A 27,318-nucleotide genomic window follows, 5' to 3' on the forward strand; every position below is an offset into this window, starting at 1 on the left:
GCAAGGGCTGTGGGTTTCTGACTTTCGGTTGGAAGATGCCAATTCCCCCAGAGAGAAGGCATGGTGGCCACACAGTGACCTTGTTCTGGGGACCACGTACATTGCTGGACAGACATGGCGGCCCCAGCCCGCACGGTGGAAGCTGCTGAGACCAGGCACACACATCCCTCCCCAGGCTGTGCGTTGCGTACACAGAGGGCCCCCAGTGAACCTCCGCTGGAAGAACGAAGCATGTTTTTTTAAACTCAACTGCTCAACTTCCTAACTCAGTACTAAGGTCTTTATTCCATGAAACCTGGGGAAACTATTTAATTATATATACTGTCTGCATCTCGGTTTTGTAAGCAATAAAATGGGGATTATAATATTATCTTCAACATAGAGTTGTTCTCGCATTTCACAGATACCTTTTGAGTACCAACTTTGTCCAAAATATTCTTATGGGCTGTGAAAATACAGGGAAAAAGGAAAACATCTTCCTTCCTCCTACCTCCAGCCGCTTTCATTCTACCAGAAGAGACTCGTATAGACAAATACGCCAATAAGTAATCATGACCGTTTGTACGTTGTTAACTATTAGGAGAGAAAATCAAAGAATGTAAGTTGTGACAAAAAGAAAAGAAAAGAGAAAAAAAAATAAACTCAACTGCTGAGCATGGGTGAGGGACACCATGGTGGGGGTGGGGAGGTCACAAGGATCCCACCTGTCCCCCTGGTCCCATTGTGAGAATGATTTCTGTGTTAAAGCTTGCAGTGGCAAAGTGGGGAAAGAGAGTCTTTATATCTTAGCATGTATGTGTGTGTCTATGTATGTGTGTATCTCTGTATGTGTGTATGTATCTCTGTATGTATGTATCTATGTATGTGTGTATGTATCTCTGTATGTATGTATGTATGTGTGTATCTACGTATCTCTGTATGTGTGTATGTATGTATGTATCGCTGTATGTGTGTATCTATGTATGTATCTATGTATGTGTATATGTATCTATGTATGTGTGTATGTATCTATGTATGTGTGTATGTATCTATGTATGTGTGTATCTCTGTATGTATCTGTATGTGTGTATGTATGTGTGTATGTATCTCTGTATGTATCTGTATGTATGTGTGTATGTATCTCTGTATGTGTGTATCTCTGTATGTGTGTATGTATGTATCTCTGTATGTGTGTATGTATCTCTGTATGTATCTATGTATGTGTGTATGTATCTCTGTATGTATGTATCTCTGTATGTATGTATCTATGTATGTATCTCTGTATTTCTGTATGTATCTGTATCTATCTCTGTATGTATGTATCTACGTATGCATGTATCTCTGTATGTATGTGTGTATCTATGTATATATGTATCTATGTATGTATGTAGCTCTGTATGTATATGTGTATGTATGTGTGTATCTCTATGTATCTCTGTATGTATATCTATGTATGTATGTATCTATATATGTATCTCTGTATGTGTTTATGTATCTCTGTATGTATCTCTGTATGTGTATGTATCTATGTATGTATCTCTGTATGTATGTATGTATGTGTGTATCTATGTATCTGTGTGTATGTGTGTATGTATGTATCTATGTATGTGTGTATCTCTGTATGTATGTATATATGTGTGTATCTCTATGTATGTATCTACGTATGTGTGTATCTATGTATGTACAGATCTCTGTATGTATCTCTGTATGTATGTGTGTATCTATGTATCTCTGTATGTATCTCTGTATGTATGTATGTGTGTATGTATCTCTGTATGTATGTATCTATGTATGTATATATCTCTGTGTGTATGTATGTATGTATCTATGTATGTATGTATCTCTGTATGTATGTGTGTATCTATGTATGTATGTATATATCTCTGTGTGTATGTATCTCTGTATGTATCTATGTATCTCTGTATGTGTATATCTCTGTGTGTATGTGTGCATTTCTGTATGTATGTGTGCATCTCTGTATGTGTGTTTGTATGTATCTCTGTATGTATGTGTGCATCTATGTATGTATGTATGTATCTCTGTATGTATCTATGTATCTGTGTATCTCTGTATGTGTGTATGTATCTCTGTATGTGTGCATTTCTGTATGTATGTGTGCATCTCTGTATGTGTGCATCTCTGTATGTCTGTATGTATGTATCTCTGTATGTATGTGTGCATCTATGTATGTATCTCTGTATGTATCTCCGTGTGTATGTGTGCATCTATGTATGTATGTGTGCATCTCTGTATGTATGTGTGTATGTATGCATGTGTGTATGTATGTATCTCTGTATGTATGTATCTATATGTATGTGTATCTCTGTATGTATGTGTGCTTCTATGTATGTATGTATCTCTGTATGTATCTCCGTATGTATCTCTGAATGTATGTGTGCATCTCTGTATGTATGTATCTCTGTATGTATGTGTGCATCTCTGTATGTATGTGTGCATCTATGTATGTATGTGTGTGTGTATCTATGGATGTATGCATTTATTTTAGAGACAGCATCTTGCTTTGTCGCCCAGGCTGAAGTGCAGTGGTGCCATCACAGCTCACTGTAGTGTCGACCTCCCAGGCTTAGGCGGTCCTCCCACCTCGGCCTCCCGAGTAGCTGGGACGGTGGACAGGTGCCACCACACCTCACTAATTATTATTACCTTTGTAGAGACAGGGTCTCACTATGTTGCCCAGGCTGGTTTCAAACCCCTAAACTCAAGCAATCCGCCTGCCTCAGCCTCCCAGAGCGCCTTCTCCCCCTCCTAATGCGTCTAGGCAAGGAAGAAAACAATCTGACCTCTTCGCATCTTTATCTTCTTTTAAATTACTCAGGATCCAAAGGCACCAGCCCTGCTGAAAGAGGAATCATGGCCCCAGAAGTGGTTTCTGCTAGCCCTCATTTTAATTTCAAAGGCCAGACAGAGAAGCACTCAGCCCACAATTTTTGAAGGTTAATGGAACTGAAAACCCCACTTTATAAGCTCCTGCCTAATAACCTGAGGCGATGACCCAACTGAAACAGATCAGCCGCGTCCCAGGTGACCAGGACCATCATCACTGCTTCAAGCATCTCCTCCAAAAATCAATGCAGGACCCATGGGCTCGTCTCAGCCCAGCTGACTGGGATGTACCCCCGCGGTTTCCCAGAACAACCTCAGACCTGAGAGGGTCATCTTGGACCAGTGCCCCAGGCTGCAAAGGGAGGTGGAGACTTGCTGCTGAGCTGTTAGTGCTCACAAAATACCCACGCTGTCCTTCCTTCCTTGCTGCGAGGTCATTCTGCTGTCTTATATGGGCCTGGGGAGAAGGGAACAGCATAGGCAGAGACTGCTATCTTCTCCCACAGAAGCTCTGGCCCATCTCAGCTATGCGATGCTTGGGAAAACTTCTCGGTCTCTCTGTGCCTCAGTTTCCTTATTTATCAGAGCATGACAGTACTCTCTAGCTCATAAGCATTGCTATGCGTGAATCAGAGGCACGTGGGCCCAGGGTGGAATGAGGACTCCACACTCTCGCCCGCCCTTCCTTCCAAAATCCCCTCTCTGGGAGAATTCATGACTTTAAATTCCATGTTTAATCTCTACCAAGTATGCGCTTCGGGATGTGTTACTGTTATTATGAGACCAATCGAAAATATGAAGGCTGTTTCCAACAGGCTCGAGAGAACGGAGGGTTCGTACGAGGAGGCAGAGGTGAGGTACTACACGGAGTCTCCCAGCACGGGGAGCACGGGGCGTGGAAACAGGCCTGTGCCGACACCAGGTGCAGGGAATGGAGGAGGGGCCGCTTCTGCGTTTCCGGCTGTGCAAATGGTAGCTGCTGGTCCTCTTCAGAGAGCGGGGAGCAAGGGAGGGGTCTGTGCTTTCAAAGTTTCCCAGACGGGAACATCTGTGTCCAGGTAGGAATGGGTGCTCCTCGTGTAGTGAGGAAGGAGCTGGGCTTGGCTACCCCATTGTTTGCTGATGTAATTCATTCCCAAGCAAAGAATCCACACAGGGGTAAGGAGAGGTGGAGGAGGAGAAGTTGCCTCCATCTAGCAGTACGAGAGTGAGCACTGGGCTGGGAGGTGAGAGGTGTGGCCCCATCACTGGGATGCTGAGATATCCTGGGGCTCCTGTGCTCTCTGTGGCCCTTTTCCTCCATGGGAAACACTAGGGTGAATTCTGAGAGCGGATTCTGACCGGGTGACCCGGTGAATTCTGGAGTCGGGGGTCCTGCCTTGCTCTTGGGTGCCCCAGCTGGAAGGATCTTCAAGGATCCTGTTCCTGGAGCCCACAGGGTAACGACGGGACTGACGCTACCACAGGTGATCATGTGAGAATCGGCCCAGCCAAACCAAGGGGCAGGAGGAAGACTACGGAAGCAAGGAGGGGGTGCAGTGAGACTCGGGGCAAGCCCTGCAGGAAGAGGCAGCGCTTTGAACAGTGGGTAGAGAGCAGGTGAAGGCACTGCACCCAGGGTGTGAGGACGGGGAATGGGTACACACGGCACGGCTGGGGGCCCTGGGAAACCCGGCTAGAAGGAAGATCCGTCCTCGACACCGTGTCTGCTCCAACACAGACGATGCTTTAAAGCACCTATGAGAACCAACTGCAGATCTCTCTGTGGGCCTCACATGCTCCCATCTACCCATCTACCCATCCACCCATCCACCCATCTATCCATCTACCCATTCACTTGTCTTCTCATCTATCTATCCATCCATTAACCATCCATCCATCCATCCATCTGCCTGTCCTATCTACCCATCTTCCCATTCATCCATCCATCTACCCATTCACACATCTTCCCATCTACCCAGCCACCCACCCATCCATCTACCCATTCATCCATCCACAGTGGGGATAAGCTAGTTGGAGAAGGGCCAGCCCCACCATCCAGCCCACAGCCAACACAGTGGGCTGCTTCCTGCCTCAGCAGCTCTTGCAAACTGGAAAGTAGCAGTGATTCCCTGGACTGGATGAATTGGGGCAGGGGTGGCTGCAACCCCTCCGCTCCGCTCCACCTTCTTCCCCTAGACCCCAGCCTGGGTACAGAACCCCATCAGGTCACTGCGGAGGAGGGAGAAGCTGAGACCCAGAGTTTCCCCTGTTCTGTGCCCAACACGGTGGTTTCTGATGTACCTCTGGGCTGTCTTCAATTTCAAGCCACTCATGGTGTTCTTGAATACGCCCATCCTTCTGCCTTCATTGACCCAGGACTTACTTGGGCCAGGGACTGTGCTGGGGTCACAAAGATGGTGCAGGAGTTGCGAGAGACACCTGGAGGAGCTTCAGAGAAGGAGGATGGCATCATCGTCCTCCCACCTAGTGTTCTAGAGCAAAAAGGTTGGTACCCCTGAACCCCCAACCCCCACCATTGGCAACACTATGTCATGGGCTGAGTTATTCCCTTGCCAGAATGGGGGCTTCCAGCAAGCAGGGTCAATCATCACTGTTTCTCTGGGTCTCACCCATGGCCAGGAACCCTCAGGGGTTCCTTGTGTGTCTGTTAAATAAATAAACCCCTAAAATGACCACGCTCACTATGCTACGTGCTGCATCAGAGGCCTGTGTGTCCTGGGCCAAAAGGTAGAGGGGGAGCATGGTAGGTAGGGATGGGGACACTCCCAGAGGAAGGGACATGGCCACCGAATCCTGAAGGAGTTGCTGATGGAAAGACACAGGGATAGCTGCTGTGTAAGCAGAGGAAAAGCAGGATGGAAGCGTGGAGGTGAGAGTATGGGACAAAACACACACTGCTGTTTAGGAAGCTCTGTCATTCTTTCCTGCTGCCATGCACTCACCCACTGCCTATCCAACTACCCATCTATTAATTCATCCACCTATTAAACTCAACCATGTATCCATCTATTCATCCATCTTCCCATCTACCCATTCATCCACTCATCTACCCATCAAATTCAGTCACATTTCCATTCATCCATCCATCAACCCATTCCATCTCTCTTCCCTTTTTCCATCCATCCATCCATCCATCCATCCATCCATCCATCCATCCATCCATCTTCCCATCCACCCATCTATCCATCTACCCATTCATCTATCTTCTCATCTACCCACCTATCCATCCATTTCCCATCCATCCATCCATCTACCTGTCCCATCCTCCCTTCTACCCATCTATCCATCTAGCCATTTATCCATCTTCCCATATACCCATCCACCCATCCACCCATCCATCCATCAGTCCAACCATCCACCCATCCATCCACCCATCTGCCTGCCCTCCCATTCATCAATTCATCTGCCTATCCACCCACCCATCTGTCTATCCATCTGCCTCTCCACCCATCTGTACATCCATCCGCCCATCTGCCTGCCTGCCCATCCCACCCACCCAGCCACCCAGTCATCCAACCATTTTATCCATCCATCATCTATCCCATTCCAACCACTGTGTCACATCCTTGGGAAAGAAACAAGAAGAGAACGTAGTCCTGCCGGCAGAGGACCTACAATACATCACAATCAAGAACGCTGCGAAATCACCTGAGGAGTCTGTTAACTATCTAGGTTTACGGGCTGTGGCCTTGGAGACACAATTCTGAAGATGTGGGGATGGATGGTCAGGAATCTGCACATTTAACAAACTCCCCCCATGTCTCAGATGCAGAGGCTTTGGGAAGAGAGGCTGAGAAACCGTACCCAGGTACACAGCTCTGATGGGAGCCTCCGGCTCAGGAGGCTGATGCCGGATCTCCCATAAAGAACTATTGAGGGCGGAAGGAAGAATGTGCCAGGCATGGTGAAGGACAAAGAAGAGCCCTTGAATTAAAAAAAAAAAAGAAAAAGAGGGTGAGTAGGGAAATCAGAACATGTGCACACCTATTCTTGGGCACCCCTTATTTTAGGAGAAAAATATGGAGCTCTAATTTCCCAGATACGTGGTAACCAACTGCCTCCTGGGAACATCAACCCCTTCCCAAGTAGGGCTGAGCGAAGCAGATGTAAATGAACCTTCTGAAAGAGCTGGGGGCAACAGTGTTATCAGCAGGACCCCAGGGCCACCCTGAGACCCATCGCAGCCACCCTGCCTGCCTGCTGCCTGGGGCCCGACTTCTGTGGTTTCTCTGGAAACCCTCCTAGACCTGCCCCTGCCAGCCAGGCAGCTGGGTTTCCTGCCCACAATGGTTGTTCCCTTGATGTCAAGGGGACAGAATTCCTCCCAAGGGCCTTGGCGCTGCAGAGAGTAGATGGGCTGGACCCGCCTGCCTCTAAGCACTGCCAGGCAGGCAGCAAGGATGCGGGGCCAGCCCATGACGGGGAGGAGGCACCGACAGCTCAGCAGGAAGGGGCTCCACGCCAACTGTGTGCAAACGGCCTGCACAGCCCACTCGAAGTTCCTTTCAGAGCAGCAGTCCTTGGCCATCGATCCTTTGAACCGTGAATTTTGAAACCAAGCTCTGTCATTTCTGCTCTCCCTGGGACACGGGCCCAGCTCCCTGAATGCACCACGCTCCTGCAAGGGGCAGGTTCTGGTCTGGTCGTGTTTGGGGAGATGCTGCGGGACTCCAGTATGCTGGAGGAAGGCCCAGTGTGGCGCCTGGATAGGAGTCACACGACCTCCCTTCCTTCCTCTGATGGATCTTCCTATCAAACCCGGGGAGCTGGACAGGGGAAGGCCCCCAGAGCTGCTGGGAATAAGGCGTGAGGTGTGGATTCCCCTGCCATCTCCCACAGTGCTCTCGCCTGTCCCAGGACCCCTGTGAGCCCTGGGTCCTCAAGTCTGCCCACCATTGCCGGCCTGTGTGTGGGAGACTCAGGCCCACTGGTGGGCTCATCGGCGGCTCCCCGTCTCCCTGGACCTCCTGCTCATCCATGCTGCAAGCTCACAGTCCCCTCTGAGGGACTCTCAGTGCCCACTCCCACGGGCATCTGCTCTATGTCTAGGGGGCTGGGTACGTGTGCCAAGAAGTTCACTGCCTGGGTGCCTGTGGGCAGCTCTGCCCCTCCTGGAGCATGGGTCAGTCTGTCTGAGTGAGTCCACAGATGCCCAGCCCCATGCTCCAGGTTCCTCCTCACAGGCCTCTCTGCCCCTTTGCAAGTCCAGGACCAGCCTGGCTGCCCTGCAGGAACTGCCAGCCGCACCCCAGCCTCCTCCCTGGGCATCAGTGTGCTCCGAGCAGGACTCATGGAGGAGTGGCTCCTGCTCTCTGGCCTCTGAGCCCCAGGCTTCTCCTCTCTACAGTGTGGAAAAGCTCCCTCTCTCCCTTGACCTCCTGCTTATCCACGCTGCTAACTCAGGGTCCCCTGAGAGACCTTTGGCTATTCAATGCCCATTCTCACAGGCCTCTGCTCTGCCTAGGGGACTGGGGACATGTGCCAAGGAGCCCACAGCTTGCAGCCCTGGCCCCTCCTGGAGCATGGGTCAGTCTACCTGAGCCCACAGATGTCTGGCCCCATGCTCTGCCCCTTTGCAAGTCCAGGATCAGCCTGGCTGCCTTGCCAGAACTGCCAGCTGCACTGCAGCCTCCTCCCTGGGCATCAGTGAGCTCTGAGCAGGACTCATGGGGGAGGGGCTCCTGCCCTCCGGCCCCTGAGCCCCAGGCTTCTCTCCTGTATAGCGGGAACAGGCCTGGACTGGAGGACTGTGTGTCCCTTCCTGCTCTGGAGGGACAGTGAGCCTCCCTGGCTCCCACTTGGGCCTAGGGGGCAGACCTGAGCATGCAGACTGGTTAGAAAACATTCTCTAACTAGGAATCTGGCTCTCACTTCCTAGAATGGGGTTGCCAGCAAGGCCAGCATTGGCTCTGATTCCTTCTGCCCAGACAGCCCCTCCTGCTCCCCATGCACGGGGCCCTGACATCCCTGTGCCCAGCATCTCAGGGCTGGCCTGACGGGAAGTAGGGAAGGGGCTCTCAGCACTGGTCCTCAGAGAGACGGCCAAGTGGATGAGTAAGTGTGAGGGATTTCAAAGTGGCAGTTACACCGATCCACAATGTTGTAAAAACAAAACAGAAAACACATTTTTAATGAAGAAAAAAATCTCAACAGGGTAATAGAAGGTCTTGGCAAATAAAATGCAACAATGAAAATAGATACATGGAAAAGCTAACACACATAATTTATGAAATTATAAAACTCAAAAGATGGACTTAATAGCTAAAGGGACATTTCAAAGGAAAGGGTGAGTAACCAGTGGAAATGATCTAATGTCAAGAAAAATGACTGAAAAAAATTAATAGAGGCCAGGCATAGTGGCTCAAGCCTATAATCCCAGCACTTTGGGAGGCTGAGGCGTGCAGATCACGAGGTCAGAAGTTCGAGACCAGCCTGGTCAAAAGAGTGAAACATTGTCTCTACTTAAAAAAAAAAAAGGACAAAATAAAATTGGCTGGGAGTGGTGGTGCATGCCTGTAATCCCAGCTACTCAGGAGGCTGAGGCAGGAGAACAGTTTAAACCTGGGAGGCGGAGTTTTCAGTGAGCAGAGATGGCACCACTGCACTCCAGTCTGGGCGACAGTGCAAGACTCTGTCTCAAAAAAAGAAAGAAAGAAAAAGAAAAGGAATAGAGCTCTAGGGACTTATTGGATGCGGTCAAATGTGTGTGCAACAGGAACACCAGCCAACAGGCAAGAGAGCGGGGCTCTGCCGTCATTAGAATGTTCCAGGAACCCAGGTCAAGCTGGCCTGGTCAGTGCACAGCGCAGAGAGAGGAACCGAGTCAATTACCTGGTGGGGGCCAAGTGGCAGCCAAGCTGGAGAAGGTGGGATTTGAACCGGTCCTACTGACCTCTAGGGAACACGCCTTCCACCCAGGCCGCACATCTGTTTTTTATTTTTGAGATGGAGTTTCGCTTTTGTTGCCCAGGCTGGAGTGCAACGATGCAATCTTGGCTCACTATAACCTCTGCCTCCCAGGTTCAAGCAATTCTCCTGCCTTGGCCTCCTGAATAGCAGGGATTACAGGCACCTGCCACCACATCCAGCTAATTTTGTATTTTCAGTAGAGATGGGGTTTCTCCATGTTGGTCAGGTTGGTCTTGAACTCCCAACCTCATGTGATCCGCCCTCCTCAGCCTCCCAAAGCGTTGGGATAACAGGTGTAAGCCACCACGCCCGGCTTATGCCATGAATCTTCTGGAAGCCTGCCCTCCAAGGGCAGGGCCCAGGCATGCTGGCCACATGTGCTGGGCCTTTCCTGCTGTGCCCAGTGAGGTCCAGGTACCCTACACCTGCCATGTTGCTTCCGCTGTATGCCTCAGATGCCACCACTGCCAACTTCACACCAACCGTCTCTACTTTTATCCTCTTGCAAAGCCTCACACACCTGATCTCCCCCATGCAGAAACCATCGCTGGCTTCCCAGAACCCCAGGAACAATGTCTAACCCCTCAGCCCAATGTTGACAATGGCCCTCCAGGGGCTTATCCATGCTGGTTCCTAGGACTCTGCTTTGAGAATCTTTCCTTCCAACCTGGTAGACGTCCTTCCTTTGAACACACAGACCTCCGGCCTCAGGTCACATCGGACCCTCTACCTCAAGATCCCAAAGCTGACCCGTGCCAGGGCCTGCCCTAACACTTCAATGTAGGGGTTTCCAGATGGAAAGGAGCTCTGCCCTTCGATGCTCTCATCTGGCCCCCGCTGAACTTCCCAAGTGGACTATCATTCCCGGTGAGTGTGTCCTCTTTGATCCCTGAGACCCAGCCCTGCTGATGCTACAGCAGTTTCCCTGGGAGTGAGGGAAAGGGTCTGGGAACATCCCTCCGTTCCCCATGCCTGCCTATCCAGAGCCCTGCATTTTCCATGAGAAGCAGTGCCTTGGACACTGTCTCCATAGCAGGCCAGCTGCAGAGCCCCGGCCAGACCCTGCTCCAGGAGCAGAGGACAACCAGCAGACACTGACCTTTGACCCTGTCGCCGCGGTGAAGGGGGATCTCGCCATCGACTTGGGGTTGGTATGGCTTGATGACGACGAAGAGCCTCCCGGGCACGGCGCTGTAGAGCTTCCGCTTGGGCCCCGGGTACTCGAAGGCCAAGGGTGAGTCCTTGTTGGCAGCAGGAATAAAAGGTGACCTGGACCAGGCGAGAGGGGCAGAGAGAGAGAGTGAGCAGAGCCACAAGGTCACAAGCCACACTCCACGAACCACAGCCAGGCCATTCAACACACGCTGCCCCTCGGGCGGCCACATCAGAACTCCTGATGCCAGAGAGCAAGGAAGACGGGAACGGGCCGGGGCAGCATGGAGACCAGAGGCTCAGGCAGACCTAACAATGCCGTTCCCGGATCTGCAGCCGCTAAAAGGGACACCTGCCCCCCTGCGTTCACAGTGGCGCTGTTCACGGCAGCCCAAGCGTCCCTCCACAGCAGCATGGAGAGATGCGGGGTGGTCCAACCACACAGTGGAATGCCGTTCAGCCTCCATCAGGAAGTAAAGTTGGGGCTGGGCACGGTGACGGCTCACGCCTGTAATCCCAGCACTTGGGGAGGCCAAGGTGGGCGGACCACCTGAGGTCCAGAGTTTGGGACCAGTGTGGCCAACATCCTGAGATGCCGTCTTTACTGAAAATTTAAAAATTAGCCGGGTGTGGTGGGGGCACCTGTAATCCTAGCTACTCGGAAGGCTGAGGCAGGAGAACTGCTTGAACCCAGAAGCAGAGATTGCAGTGAGCCGAGATCACACCACTCTACTCCAGCCTGTGTGACTCAACGAGACTCTGTCTCCAAAAAAATAAATAAATAAACAAAAGGAAGTAAACTCTGACACAGGCTACATCACGGTTGACCTTGGGGACGCTGCCTAGTGACATACGTGGGACCCAAAAGGACACAGACTGTGTGATCCCAGCCATGCGAGGGCCCTCGAGTCATCAGATTCGTGGACACAGAAAGTAGAATGGCAGGTGCCAGGGAGTGGTGGAGGGAATGCGGGGTGAGGCTTCAGTGGGGACAGAATTTTGGTTTTACAAGACGTGAAGGTTCTAGAAATGGATGGCAGTGATGTTTGCACACCCCACGTAACGCCACTGCCAAATGGTTCTGAGGTGGTAAATTTGATGTTACGTATATTTTGCCACGATTTTATCTCATTTTATTTATTTTTTTGAGACAAAGTCTCACTCTTTCGCCCAGGCTGGAGTGCAGTGGTGTGATCTCGGCTCACTGCAACCTTCACCTCCTGGGTTCAAGCGATTCTCCTGCCCCAGCCTCCCGAGTAGCTGAGATTACAGGTGCCTGCTACCATGCCAAGATCATTTTTTTGTTTTGAGTAGAGACGGGGTTTCGCCACGTTGGCCAGGCGGGTCTCAAACTTCTGGCCTCAAATGATCTGCCCGCCTTGGCCTCCCGAAGTGCTGAAGATACAGGCGTGAGCCAGCACACCTGGCCTATTTTGCCACTCTTTTAAAAATGACTAGCCTGGGCAACATGATGAAACCCCATTTGTACAAAAAAAAAAAAATACAGAAACTGGCCACCCATGGTGGTGTGCATCTGTGATTCTCACTACTCAGGAGGCTCAGGTGGAAGGGCCACCTGTGGCCAGGAGGTCAAGGCTGCAGTGAGCCATGACTGCGCCACTGCACTCCAGCCTGGGTGACAGAGGGAGATCCCATCTCAAAAACAAAACAAAACAAAACAAAAAACCCAAAAAGACTCAGGTGGAGACAGAGATCCAGGGAGGCCCTGGATGCCCCACATTTGTATCCACTTCACAGTGAGCACTAGCCACGCCTGGCGAGGAAGCACCCAGGACCTTCCATCATATCGCTCATGACTTCATTCTCCTAGTGCAGCTCCCAGTGGCCCCGGTGAAACACACGAGAAACTAACACCCGTTCCTGCTGCGTGTCACTGACTCTGCACAAATCTATGTTTTCAACCTGACTTCTATGCCAGACAGTGAGACACACCTTAACGGGGCCCGGCGACAGGAACACTCAGATGCACCTGCAGCATGGCCACGACGGGGGTCCTTAGGAACAAACACATCACAGGGAGGAAGCTGGCAGGGATTTCAGGACAGCCCTCCCAGGCACCACGCTCAGGACACAGAAGCATCCACCTATGGCTGGCATCCTCCAACGGGGTGCCCGGCCGCAGGGAAGTGAGTGGTCTCCGATCATGGTTCCCCTCCTAAACGTTAGGTGCTGTGGCCTCTGAGCCCATGGAGGCAGCGTCAGTCTCTCTGAGGACAGGGAGGAAGGGCCCATGTGCACAGGGACCCAGGCAAAACAGGCTTGCAGGGGAAGTTCTACAAGTAGATGTGACCACCCTCTTTTGGCATTTAACGTGAGCCCCCTGCCCCCCGCCATCATGTACCTTCACTACTGTAACAACCGAAACGTGTCCCTGATAATTGCCTTATATCGTTTACTCTGTGCATATATAAAGTTACAGAAGGACAACGGGGCCATTTTGAGTTCTGCTTCTTCCTTCTCTCAGCATTAGGATGGTGACATCTAACCATGGGGACCTACCTCTGTCAATGTGTTTGAGGAGCCAGGGCTCCTTGTTCTCCCATTACTTTGTAGGGAGTAGACTGGGCCTGAATCCCCGGTCTGTCTCCCTGACTCCAAATCTCAGATTTGTCCTGAAACCACGGGACAGGACGGTGGCCTCTTCTGGAACAGGTGGGTGTCTTGGATGCTTTCCTGGCCTGAGGATGCTGAGAGATGGGGGAGGCTGCAGGCAGCTAGGACTTCCCTGTCCCCTGTCCCTAGGGTTGCCATTCCTCCCCCAAGTTCAAAGCCACGAATGTGGTAGTCACAGGCTCCTGGGGGCACAGGAGTCCCTCTGAGCTGTCACGACCACGCAGCCTAGGCACATGATGGAGCCCACTGGGCAGGGTGCGGCACAGCAGCCCATCGGCGTCCACAGCCAGGAGAATTCCAAAGGACCACTGTTGCCCATCAATGGACACCATTTATCCCCAAACACCCCAGGAGCTCCTGGAGCAGGAACTCCTGCAAAAGCCAAGTTTGCTGGCCTCCTCTTGTCCAAAGGCGTAACTCAGTGAGCCACCAGGGAGCAGAGAGAAAGGACACTGGGCCCCACCAACTCTGCAAGGGGAGCTGAGAAACGCAACAGCAGTGCCCCGCCAGCCCCTACCTGAGAGGAGTCCCTGCCAGCCTGCCCAACCCTCTGCACAAATGCAACAGCAGCGCCCCGCCAGCCCCTACCTGAGAGGAGTCCCTGCCAGCCTGCCCAACCCTCTGCACAAATGCAACAGCAGCGCCCCGCCAGCCCCTACCTGAGAGGAGTCCCTGCCAGCCTGCCCAACCCTCTGCACAAATGCAACAGCAGTGCCCCGCCAGCCCCTACCTGAGAGGAGTCCCTGCCAGCCTGCCCAACCCTCTGCACAAACGCAACAGTAGCGCCCCGCCAGCACCTACCTGAGAGGAGTCCCTGCCAGCCTGCCTAACCCTCTGCACAAATGCAACAGCAGTGCCCCGCCAGCCCCTACCTGAGAGGAGTCCCTGCCAGCCTGGCCAACCCTCTGCACAAATGCAACAGCAGTGCCCCAGCAGCCCCTACCTGAGAGGAGTCCCTGCCAGCCTGCCCAACCCTCTGCACAAATGCAACAGCAGTGCCCCAGCAGCCCCTACCTGAGAGGAGTCCCTGCCAGCCTGCCCAACCCTCTGCACAAATGCAACAGCAGTGCCCCGCCAGCCCCTACCTGAGAGGAGTCCCTGCCAGCCTGCCCAACCCTCTGCACAAATGCAACAGCAGCGCCCCGCCAGCCCCTACCTGAGAGGAGTCCCTGCCAGCCTGCCTAACCCTCTGCACAAATGCAACAGCAGTGCCCCGCCAGCACCTACCTGAGAGGAGTCCCTGCCAGCCTGCCCAACCCTCTGCACAAATGCAACAGCAGTGCCCCAGCAGCCCCTACCTGAGAGGAGTCCCTGCCAGCCTGCCCAACCCTCTGCACAAATGCAACAGCAGTGCCCCAGCAGCCCCTACCTGAGAGGAGTCCCTGCCAGCCTGCCCAACCCTCTGCACAAATGCAACAGCAGCGCCCCGCCAGCCCCTACCTGAGAGGAGTCCCTGCCAGCCTGCCCAACCCTCTGCACAAATGCAACAGCAGCGCCCCGCCAGCCCCTACCTGAGAGGAGTCCCTGCCAGCCTGCCCAACCCTCTGCACAAATGCAACAGCAGCGCCCCGCCAGCCCCTACCTGAGAGGAGTCCCTGCCAGCCTGCCCAACCCTCTGCACAAATGCAACAGCAGTGCCCCGCCAGCCCCTACCTGAGAGGAGTCCCTGCCAGCCTGCCCAACCCTCTGCACAAATGCAACAGCAGTGCCCCGCCAGCCCCTACCTGAGAGGAGTCCCTGCCAGCCTGCCCAACCCTCTGCATGTGTACCAGCACCCAGATGCATTCACTCAACACGGCCTGACTCAGGGCTGGACTGGCACAGGACTGAGAGCTGGGAGGGATGGTGGGGAGGAGAGTCCCGGCAACCAAGGGGACTCCTTGGGACTCCATAATCCATCCATCCATCCGTCCATCCACCATCCGTCCATCATCCATCCATCTGTCCATCATATATCCATCCATCATCCATCTGTCATCTATTTGTCTATCCATCCATCCACAATCCACTCATCCATCATCTATTCATTCATCTATCCACCATTCATTCATCCATCCATCTATCCATTTTATCAATTTTCTGAATATCTATTCACTCATCTACCCAAAGTTCAGAATACAGCATTCCAGAGTCAGAATTCCTCCTCTCCCTGAACTGCTCTTAATGCACCTGCCCACATCTGCCCCACGTGATGAAGCCAGCAAGCCTGGCGGCCATCATGGGTTCTGTGGACGGCCTGAACCTCCCTTCACTTCCAGGCTGATCTGCCCCAGATGTGTGACCTTCCATGAGTCACTTGCCCTCTCAGAGCCTTAATTTTCTTATTTGTAAAACAGGTGGTAGAGGGTGGGGGTGGGGCGAATCCCCACCACCCGTAAATAAATGAGAAAATGCAGATGAGCTCAGTTCCCAGCCCCGCTGCAGCTCTGAGGACAGTCACTATCTCTTCATTGACCGTCACCCAGGCTGGACTGGCAGCAGCCAGAACACAGGGCTATGCTGACATCATCTCAACCTCCCTCTCCTGGCTGGGGGTGTGATATGGGCACTAGAAGGAGCTGGATGCATTAGACTCCATCAGGACTGAGGTCACAAGTGGCCCCAGTGGCCCCTGGGCTGCATGGATGCTCCTGAGCAGGTGGAGTGGCTGCAGGTCAGCTCAGCCCAGCCCCATGATCAGTCCCTAAGCATCCAGATAGGGTGATTCCAGGGGGAGCAAGGTGAGGCACGTGGCCACACACAGCAGCGGAAGCCAGGCCTCTGCAGCCCAAGGGAAAGGGTGGCTGCCCGGCTCAGGAGACACGGCACCGGGGCCACGCCGGGGGTCTCTCCTGCTGTCCTGCCTGCACAGCGAGGACTGGTCTGAAGTTCCCATACCCCAAACTCTCCTCCACATTTTCCTTATGGTCTGGCCAGGAAGAGCTGGGAGGGATTCTAACCCATTTGTTTTAGTCTAAGGACAAAATCACTGAATTCTTGAAATGAAAAAAATTGGTAATCTCTGTGGGGTGACCTGGATAAATCAGTTGGCCATTTCCCAGTCAGCCTGGCTGAACGGAACTGGCCGACATACTGACCTTTCTCCATTCATTCATTCACCAGTCATTCATTCATTCATTCATTCAGGAGGTACTCTGTGGTGGGCTTGAGCCCATCGCCATGTGGGCCTGCAGACCCCCATGAATGGCAGACATGGATGCTAATGGTCAACTGGGCAGAGGCACTTCTGCCTGTCTGATGGGTTGGCACAGAGAACAGGGCCAGGACCCGAGGTCAAGGTTAGAGTCCACAGGGCCTCCCCACAAAGGGCTAGAAGAGGGGTGAGTCGGTGGCACAGAGAGAAGGCCAAGGACATGGGAAAAGCTCTGCAGGGACATTCAGGGAGAAATGGATGCCAGACAGTGCAGTGGTGCAGCTGAACGGGCACCAGCTCACCCTGAATGCCGCCTGAGGGCTGGACCGGAGCAGATGGAAGGTGGAGGTGGGGAGCCACACAGAGGGGCCCCTGTGCCCATCCCAGGGGAGTCAGGGGAGCCCCTGACACACAGAGGTATGGGAGAGTTGGGGGTATCAAGAGGGACAATCACCCACACCTGGGAGCTACTCCAGGCGGGTGCATCTCCCCAGTCACTGCTCAGCAGAGGATGGCGGAAGGAGGATCGAGAGGGGGGTCAGCTCAGGTCTCTGGCACAGAGGGCGGCAGAACAAACGAGGCGGTCGCAAGCCTGAGTGTCTGTCAAACATTACTAAACGTTATTGGCTGGGCTGACAGTTGCTTTAAGGTTGAAGGCTCAGACCGTCTGGTCAACATCACCTCCCATCCTGGCTTCCCAGGACAGTGAAAGCCCATGCCCAACCCTCTGTGCCTCGGGCCTGAGAGTGTCACCCTGCCTCTGCGGTTCTGGTGACAGCATCTCTGAGGATTCGTGATGGGGACTTAGGAGTATCTGCAACGTCCCACCTTGCTGGCTGCAGTCCCTGCTTCAGGGACGGGCATGGGACTCTGGCTACCCCTTCGCCTGGCCCTGCCTCCCTGTCTGGCTAATCCTGGGCACAGGTGAAAGTCAGGCTGGGCAATGTGGCTCACACCTGTAATCCCATGACTTTGGGAGGTCGAGGTGGGCAGACCACCTGAGGTCAGGAGTTGGAGACCAGCCTGACCAACATGGTGAAAGTCCATCTCGACTAAAAATACAAAAATTAGCTGGGTGTGGTGGCATGTGCCCATAAGCCCATCTACCTGGGAGGCTAAAGCAAGACAATCGCTTGAACCTGGGAGGCAGAGGTGGCAGTGAGTCAAGATCGCGACACTGCACTCCAGCCTGGGTGACAGAGTGAGACTCCATCTCAAAAAAAAAAGAAAGAGAGAAGAAAGAATGTGAGGGTCCCTGGGGGAGCCTCCAACGCCACACCTCACCTCTACTCTGCCAGCAGGGCCAGCCACCCCCACTTTCTGGGCCAGGACGATGGGGACAGGGGAGTGAGCAGAAGGCAGAGTCCTGCACTGAATCGAAGCTACTCTGCTGGGCCCGTATCAGGGATGCGTCCTGGGATGGCCAAGACCCCCTCTGCCCATTTCATTCACCTGAAACCCTCAACACAGCTGCACCTCAGTTCCCATTCCAAGTTCAGGCAAACAGAGGCCACTGGGCCAAGGACAGGCTTCCCAGAGCCCACCGGTTTCTGCCGGAGTCCAGCTCCTGCCTGGGTGGCCAGTTGGGTGCCGCTGCATTCATATGTGCAATGTACGGGGCGGGGACAGGGCGGCAGCATTCACCTCCACCAACTGAACTCAAAAGCATGAGTCTTTTTTCCCCGCTGAGCTGACCCCACCCAAAAAACCTTCCTGAAGGAGGGGGTGGCCAGGACATTCCCTTGTGGGTGAGGCCGGGGCAGCCCTTGGCACCGGTTGCCACTTTGTACAAATACATCGAGAGTCGTTCTGAACCTGAGCAGGCCAATCAGCCCCCTGGCAGGTGGGAGGGACCTAGAAGGAACGTGGATGCCCCCACCCCACGCACTCCCAAGGTGGGGACTGGGGTGTCTCAGGAATGTTCTTAGGACTGTGGCCTAGCAGTGCCAGTGGATGCCACCAGAGGGCGCCCCTAGAAGAAGTGGAGACCGCTAAGCCCCACACCTGTGGGAGTGGAGGTGTGCTGGTGCGCTGGCTCCCACCCTCCCGGACCAGCACCTCTAGGAGGATGGAAGAAGACACACACACACACACACACACACACATGCGCACATATACGCATGTGCACACACATGCACACACACGTGTATGCACACACATGCACGTGTGCACACATACACATGCACACACATGCGCGTGCACATGCAAACATGCACGTACACACATGGACACACACACTCACGCATGCATGAACACATGCACACACGTAGGCACACACGCAAATTCATGAAAGAAAATCAAAGAGGAGAGGGGAGGAAGGAAGAACACAGGTGGGCAGGAGAGACTGCCCAGGAGGTGGGGGCAGGGACAGGTATGGGACGTGCTCCTCTCTGCCACAGAGGCACAGCCCTGCCACAGTCTCTGCTCACTGGGAGGGGCCTGCACAGTGGCAGGCAGTGAGGGACCCTGCGATGTCTCCTCCAAGAGCCCTCCCCTCCCAGTGTACCCCTTGCAGCCCCATCCTGTTACAGCTCCCAGGACAGGTCCCTCGAGCTCCTCAGGGCACTCACCCTGTGCAGGCAGCTCAGGGCGGCTTTACTGGGGCCAGCTGCTCTGTGTAGGAAGCAGACCCTCCCCACAGCTCTGAGCCCAGCCAAGAGGCACCGCGTTGCCTGGTGCCAGCAGGAGTCCCAGTAGAGGCCTCCAACCGCATCAAGGCTGCACCCGAGGGTGTGACCTGAAGCTGGTTCTGACCACACTGCCATGCCCACTGCATTCCTTGCCAAGGTTTCTGGGGCTTTGGGTCAGTGTCTAGGCAAATAGGCCTGGCCTAAGACGGGGTGCTGAACATGTTCAGGGGTACACAGGGCCTGGCCAGCTCCCTCCCTGCCCAGGACAGTCAGCCTCCTCCTGCCTGCCCATCTCTGCTTCCCCTGCTTCTTAGCCTAAGCAGGCTTCTGTCACCAGGACAGTAACACCTGACGCCCTCGGCTCCCTGCCCCACGGCCCCCACGGCCCCCATAGCAGCTAGCGGGGTCTTTCTAAACTGTCCATGATGAGGATGAAGATGAAGATAACCCTAAGAGCAACCGACGCATCTGCAGAGCTGAGGACTCTCTTTCTTTTGAGGTGGAGTCTTGCTCTGCAGCCCAGGCTGGAGTACAGTGGCACGATCTCAGCTCACTGCAGCCTCTGCCTCCCAGGTCCCAGTTTGAGCAATTCTCCTGCCTCAGCCTCCTGAGTAGCCAGGATTACAGATGTGTGTCACCATGCCCAGCTAATTTTTATATTTTTAGTAGAGACAGGGTTTTACCATGTTGGCCAGGCTGCTCTTGAACTCCTGACCTCATGCTCCGCCCGCCGTAGCCTCCCAAAGTGCTGTAACTAGAGGTGTGAGCCACCATGCCCAGCCAGAGCTGAAGACTTTCTATAAGCAGCTGCAGCTCTCTGCAGAGGCTGGGTGCTCAGTTCCACTGAATCCACCCAGCACACTTGAGAGGGGGTGAAAGTCATCAGCTCCACTTTACCCAGGAGAAAACAGGGGCATAGAATTGGCAAGTGACTGCCCAAAGTCACCCATTAGTAGGGCAGAGCCAGGTAGCCCTGGCAGTCAGCACCAGTTGGTCAGCGTAGGCAGATGGGCAGTTGCCCCACCCCCAAGACACAAGGAAGCAGCGAGGGCTCTCCCTTCCATGGCAGGCAGAGCGTGCTAAGTCACCTATGCTTCTGATGGGAACCAGGAAGAGCTCTGGGGTGCCCAGGGCCACCAAAGGCTAGGAGCTAGCAGCTTCCCTGAAGGTGCCCCGTTAGTGCCAAGCGGCTGGGTCCCGTTGTCCTAGGAAAGAGCTGGTTTTTAGGGAACAGGAGGGCAGGCACGCAAGGCAGGGGGCTGGGCTCGGAGCTTCTCGGATGAACAAGGATAAGAGGGTCTCGGCTGCCTCCTGGAGCCTCCAAAAAGCCCTGGGCTGGGCTGCATCACCCTGTGGTCCACAATCCAGTATCACCAGGGCTGACCCAATGTCTCAATAAAGGCCGTTTCCACACTGGGGCCTCGGTCCACAGACAGCTCCAGCTGGGCGCCCCTCCCCGGGCAGCACCTTGCTTGCAGGACATTCAGACCATGTGCATGTGTTCAGGGCACCAGCCTTTGCACCCGGGAGGCATCCCCTGGGTGTCCCTGTGCCCAGCATGGGCCTGGGTAGCTTCTCCATAAGCAACCACTGTGCCATGAACCAGCTCCCTTCTGTACCCCCTTACCATACGAAGATGCTTCTTCCCCACCCACCCCCCCGAGTGCATGTGGCCCTATGCAGGGACAGAAAGCAACGGTGGCACCCACAGGCCCCACCCTCCTCCCCAGGGACCTCAAGAAGAAGCACACCTGCCTCCAACTCTCCATCCCACCTGCTCGCCTTGAAGGCAAACGCCCACCACTGCTGTCCCATAGGAGGGGAGGCAAGTGCCACTGGCAGGTCCTAGTTAGAACACAGGTCTTAAGGGAAGGAGTTCTCTGCTCATCAGCGCCCACGCAGGGGGTCCTCCTGCAGCACAGCTATTGCTGCCATTGAGGGCGCTGAACCCCGCACAGACGGGCATGGACATGTAGATGCTGAAGGGGTGGAAAAGGGAAGAAGATGGAAACAAGGCCGAGAAAGCCGGGACTGGGGTCAGGGCCACCAGGTAAGAACAGTGCCCCTGACTCAGGACAGGCAGCGGCTCACAGGGAGGGGGACCAGCTGTCCCAGTTTTAGCACCGGAAGTCCCGCATCACAGGCAAACCTGAATGGTTGGTCACTCTACCAATGGTCCTGGGTGACAAAGGGGACAGTCTCGGCCAAGCTCTGGGCCTTGGGTTGGACATGGACGTGAGCTCTAAGAGCCGATGTGGAATGGGCACTGGCTGGACAAGGTGCTGTGGGAGGAGGCCACCCTGAACGCTTCCGGCTGATCTTGAGAAAAACCTGAAGCTGGTCTTTCTGGGACCCTTATTATTATTTATTTATTTTTTTGAGACGGAGTCTTGCTCTGTCACCCAGGCTGGAGTGCAGTGGCACCATCTCAGCTCAGTGCCACCTCCACCTCCCGGGTTCAAGTGATTCTCCTGCCCCAGCCTCCTGAGTAGCTGTGACTACAGGCACCCGCCACCATGCCTGGCTAAGTTTTGTATTTTTAGTAGAGATGAGTTTTCACCATGTTGGCCAGGCTGATTTTGAACTTCTGTCCTAAGGGAGCCGCCTGCCTTGGTCTCCCAAAGCTCTGGCTCCCAAAGTGCCGTGGCCGGCCCCTTGGTTTTAAAATTGGCAAAGATGAGGCAGAGTGCGTTTTACCTGTCCAAGGTTACATAGCTACGCAACGGTACAGTCCACGAGTGTGTCTGCAGGAGGCCAGGCAGCCAGCATTCGAGGCAGGCTGGCCGCCGTAATGAACACACACACACACACACACACACACACACACACACACACACACACACAGATTCTAACAATCACATGCATGTCTACACATCAGCATTCACCCAGGCAAATGCACACACATACACACACACACACAGATTCTAACAATCACATGCATGTCTACACATCAGCATTCACCCAGGCAAATGCACACACATACACACACACACACAGATTCTAACAGTCACATGCATGTCTACACATCAGCATTCACCCAGGCAAATGCACACACATACACACACACACACAGATTCTAACAATCACATGCATGTCTACACATCAGCATACACCCAGGCAAATGCACACACATACACACACACACAGATTCTAACAGTCACATGCATGTCTACACATCAGCATTCACCCAGGCAAATGCACACACACACAGGCATGCACACGCAAACACATATGCACACACATTTGCACTCCACACATGAACAGGGAAATAGGGACGGTCAGGCTGCAGTGCTCCCGGCTGCTTGCTCTCTTCCAAGCAGCAAGTACTCTATAGCCAGCTCAGGCACCTAGTCCCTGGCCACGCTGCCTCCGTGATGTTATTAGGTTCTGTACTGGGCGAAGGGGACATGCTCTTTTTAAAACTGTAGTCAGAAGTCTCGCTAAGTGTGTGAAGTGGAATTGGCTGCCTCGGGGGAGACCTTTAATTTAGCTTCCCACTGTTCTCAGCACCTGGGACTCCTCCCTCGGGGTCCTTCCAAGCAAGAATCTAGACCAGAGGCAGCCGGGCCTCCTTGTCTGGCTCTGGTGGGAAGCATCCGAGGGCTGAAGGCCAAAGCGGTTAAGAGGACGTGGGGTCTGCTGGCTCCGAGAGGGTCAGGACTTGACCCTGCCTAGGGGCCAGGAGAAGTGGGCTCTCACTGGCACGGTGCCCCCCGGCCTCCTTGGCTGTGACCCCAAAGCCTGGGCTGCTGGTCTTGGTCAGGGTGATCAGCCCCTCTGGAGACCACGTGAGGCACTGACCCCTGCTGGAACTCACAGGGAGCCTGCCGAGTGGAGCCCCTGGAGGCAGGGGTGGCAGCGGTCTTCCTCTGACATCCCTGACCTTAGTTGGCAACAGAGCCTGACCCAGGCCTGCAATACTCCCTGCAGCCAGGCTCCAGACCCTAAGCGGTCTGAGGCCAGGGAGGACACAGGAAGCAGGCAGGATGCAGGCGAGAGTCATGGGCCCCAGCGCTGAGTGGTGACACGATCAAGAACACAGCAACAGCTGGGGAAGCAAAGGTCCCGGGCCTAAACCTGAGCGAGTGCCAAGTCACCAGACGCCAAAGCCAGGGGCCTGTGCCAGGTCCTGTCCCTGCGATGTTCTGGCTGTGGGACCTCGGGCTTGTCACGGAGGCCTTCTGCAGCCACGCCAGCACAGTGAACTCTGAGGCAGCTGCGCCCAAGAGAACATGGAGGTGCCCGGGAGAACATGGAGGCATCCGCAGCACCGGCCACTGCCCCTGCAGGTGCAGCTGTCACGGCTGGAACCAACGGCAAGCCTGGCACCTGGGCCTTGACAATGAGTTGCCCCCGGGGAAGTCCTTTCCTGGCCAGGAAATTCTGGGAGGCAGCAAAGGAAGGCTGAGACCTGCTTGGGAGCTGGAGCTCTGAGTGCAAATCCAGCTCCCCCAGCTGCTCGTGAGGCAGGAGACTGGGGAGAGACCCAGACCTGGAGTTGGACGCTGACGTGGGGGCTGGTCAGGAGACCACAGGCAGGTCCCAAAGTCTGCCCTATGCTGCCCATGTCCTTGTCTAGGAAATGGAACACGGAACGGGTGGCTGCCAGCTGGGGCTGTTTCCGAGACTGCCGGAGGTGCCCTCTGTGTCCCTGCCATGCTGGCCCCACGCAGTGGCCCATGGGCAGCTCTTCTGCAGACCGTCCCTGAAGCTGCGGAGGCAGCCACACTACAGAGTCCTGAGCCACCTCTCCGGCCCCAGCATTCTCCTCTGGGCTGAGTTTCTCCCTGCCACTCGCCTGTGCACCCTCACTTTGGGTAAGGTGTGTCTGCAGGCTTGCAAACATGGCTCTTGGGAGGACACGCACCATCCGCCAGGCTTGCAGTCCTGCCTCTCTCCCTCTTGACCTTTCAGTTTTAGGACCAGAAGTCAGTGCACAAGGAAAGGAAACAGGGCCTAAGAAGCCAGCTGCATCCGCAGCCCACCCAGGACGCTCAGCTCAGCCTCTGCACCTGCCCTGAGCTGTCATCGTGGGCCTCCATGAGGCTCAGGAAGGTGAGCCCAGTCCCCCTGCTCCAGGGGAGACTGTGTCAGCAGGGGCAGTGGGCAAAACTCAGGCACTGAAGTTTCCTCAACACCGGGGTTGGAATAAAATGGGCTGCCTGCTCAACCTCCAGGCCAGCCCCAAGTCAACAGAGTGGGGAGCCCCAGCACATGGCACTCTTCCTCCACTTGGCGTCACCCGCTCCTTACCCGACGTGCCAGAGTGGCTGCAGCCTCTTGCCATCCTCGCCTGCACCGCCCAGCCTGTTGAGCGACGGGGACCGGCTGCGGGGCCCAGGCACGTAGCTCCCGATGGTCTTGGCGGCCCCCTCAGGCTTGCTGGGCATCTGCTGCAACAGCTGGGGTGAGAGGCTGCGGTGCGAGGTGCCCGTGGAGCAGACGGCCCATTCGGGAGCGCTGGCGTTGAGGTTGTTGTCACTGTTGGAGCGCAGCAGGACCCGGGGGGCGGCCAGCGTGTTGGGGGGCCGCCGCCGGCGGTTGGAGTACGCCGGGGCCTCTCGGAAGGGCACTGGGGGGAGAAGAACAGAGAGAGAGCAGGGTAATTGCATCCGCGTATCGGTCAGCTGGGAGGGGACCCTAGGGAGGCGCAGGGCTGCGTGCGTCCAAGCCCCCATGCGAGCCCAAGAGAGGGGAGCTGTGAGTTCCGGGCCAAGACCCCAGCTGGACTCCACCAGGCCCAGAACTCACCCCTGACACGGAAGCAGAGAGACAGGCCGGGGACGGAGAACATCTCTGTTGCACAGAGCTCAAGCCAGTGCTTCACATGGAAGGGACGTGGGGTCCGAGCTTCCATCTGGTCCGGGAGACATCCGGCTGGCTTGGGCATGTGTAAGGATGGGCCACCCCATCACACGAAGCAGAGAGGGCACCAGGCTGCCTACCACAGCGTCCCTCCTCCCTAAAGCCAAAGCTGGCCCTCTGTGATGGGATGAACTGCATCCCCCCAGTTCGTGTGTTAATATCCTAACCCCTAATATCTCAGAATTTCCCAGTATTTGCAGATAAGGTCTTTACAGAGATAATCTGGGTGGAGGGGCATTAATGGGGGCCTTGATCCCATAGGACTGGGGTCCTTATAAGAAGAGGTGATGAGGACACAGACACACACAGAGAGATGACCCGTGAGGAGACAGACAGAAGGCAGCATCTGCAAGCCACCGAGAGAGGTCTCAAGAGGAACCAGTCCTATGACACCCTGATCTCAGACTTCCAGTCCCTGGGACTGTGAGGTGTAAATATCTGGTTTTTTTTTTTTTTTTTGAGACACAGTTTCCCCTGTTGCCCAGGCTGGAGTGCAATGGTGTGATCTGGGCTCATTGCAGCCTCTGTCTCCCAGGCTCAAGCAATTCTCCTATCTCAGTCTCCCGAATAGCTGGGATTACAGTTGCCTGCCACCATGCCCGGCTAATTTTTTTATTTTTAGTAGAGACGGGGTTTCACCATGTTGGCTAAGTTGGTCTTGAACTCCTGACCTTGTGATCCACCTGCCTCAGCCTCCTACAGTGCTGAGATTCCAGGCGTGAGCCACTGTACCCGGCTGGTATCTGAGGTTTAAGCCACCTGTCTGTGGTGCTCTGCCATGCAGCCTGAGCCAACCAAGGGAGTCTCTGCATCTACCAGCCAGATGATTCAATCTCAGTGCTCACTAAGAAGGCGTCTTCCTCCCTCCCATCAAGTGGGGGCCGTGTGAGGAGGCAGGGGCTGGGCACCCCTTGCCTGGCATCCTACAAAGCTCTAGACGGGGCCAGGCCATCACTCTCCTGACTTAATGAGCGCAGGGGCTCAGAATGAGAGCAATAGCCCTTGAGAGCTGTAAGGGGTGGCAGCCGTACCCCAGCTGCCCTGGTCACCCAGAGCACCAGAGCCTGAGACAGCGAGTGTCCTTTCCAAGACAGAGGACCTCCTGAAAGGCAGCCCTCCAAGCTCTGGGGCAAACAGCAGAGACCATCACCACTGGCTGGCCAAAGGCACGGGCTTCTTTCTGGCCCAGGACGATCATGCCTGCAGCAGTTTTTCATCAGCCACAGGATTCAGCCCTTAGGCTGAAACCACGCTTGGCTCTAAAGTTTTCATTGCACATGACCAGGGCTACCATCTGACAAACTGCAAGGCAAGAGAAAATACGTGTCCTCCCTGGAAGTGGGTCTGGGGCGACCTTCATGCCTCAGAGAAGAAGAACATCACAAGTAGTTTAGGACACAGGTGGCTGTGATGAAGCTCCCAGGGGGCATAGGTGGTGCTGGCAGAGCTCATAAGGGATAGAAGTGGCGTGGGCAGAGCTCACAGGGACAAAGGTGGCACTGGCAGAGCACATGAGGGAAAGAGGTCATGTTGGCAGAGCTCACGGGGGACAGAGATGGTGCTGGCAGAGCTCACGAGGGTCAGAGGTGGTGCTGGCAGAGCTCACGAGGGTCAGAGGTGGTGCTGGCAGAGGTCATGAGGGAAAGAGGTGGCACTGGCAGAGCTCATGAGGGTCAGAGGTGGCGCTGGCAGAGGTCATGAGGGATAAAGGTGGCACTGGCAGAGGTCATGAGGGTCAGAGGTGTGGCTGGCAGAGGTCATGAAGGAAAGAGGTCGTGTTGGCAGAGGTCATCAGGGAAAGTGGTGGCAGTGGCAGAGGTCATGGGGACAGAGGTGGCTCTGGCAGAGGTCATGAGGGACAGAGGTGGCGCTGGCAGAGCTCATGAGGGACAGAGGTGGCGCTGGCAGAGCTCCTGAGGGAAAGAGGCGGCACTGGCAGAGCTCATGAGAGACAGAGGTGGTGCTGGCAGAGCTCATGAGGGACAGAGGTGGTGCTGGCAGAGCTCATGAGGGACAGAGGTGGCGCTGGCAGAGGTCATGAGGGACAGAGGTGGCGCTGGCAGAGCTCCTGAGGGAAAGAGGCGGCACTGGCAGAGCTCACGAGAGACAGAGGTGGTGCTGGCAGAGCTCATGAGGGACAGAGGTGGTGCTGGCAGAGCTCATGAGGGA

At 54.7% G+C, this 27,318-nt stretch overlaps 1 protein-coding gene across 28 annotated transcripts in view; it reads right to left on the reverse strand.

Moving 5' to 3' along the window:
- The window catches only part of SHANK2 (SH3 and multiple ankyrin repeat domains 2), a 720,394-nt gene that overhangs the window by 343,431 nt on the left and 349,645 nt on the right, over positions 1-27,318 (reverse strand). For all 28 annotated transcript variants that reach the window (XM_078341738.1, XM_078341739.1, XM_078341735.1 and 25 more), the window contains 2 exons: positions 24,538-24,856; positions 10,835-11,004 (listed from right to left, as the gene is read on the reverse strand). In XM_078341738.1, the coding sequence (XP_078197864.1) occupies positions 10,835-11,004; positions 24,538-24,856 (489 nt within the window). The remainder of the gene's footprint in view (positions 1-10,834; positions 11,005-24,537; positions 24,857-27,318) is intronic.

Source organism: Callithrix jacchus, chromosome 10, assembly GCF_049354715.1.
Source record: "Callithrix jacchus isolate 240 chromosome 10, calJac240_pri, whole genome shotgun sequence".
Classification (NCBI taxonomy): domain Eukaryota; kingdom Metazoa; phylum Chordata; class Mammalia; order Primates; family Cebidae; genus Callithrix; species Callithrix jacchus.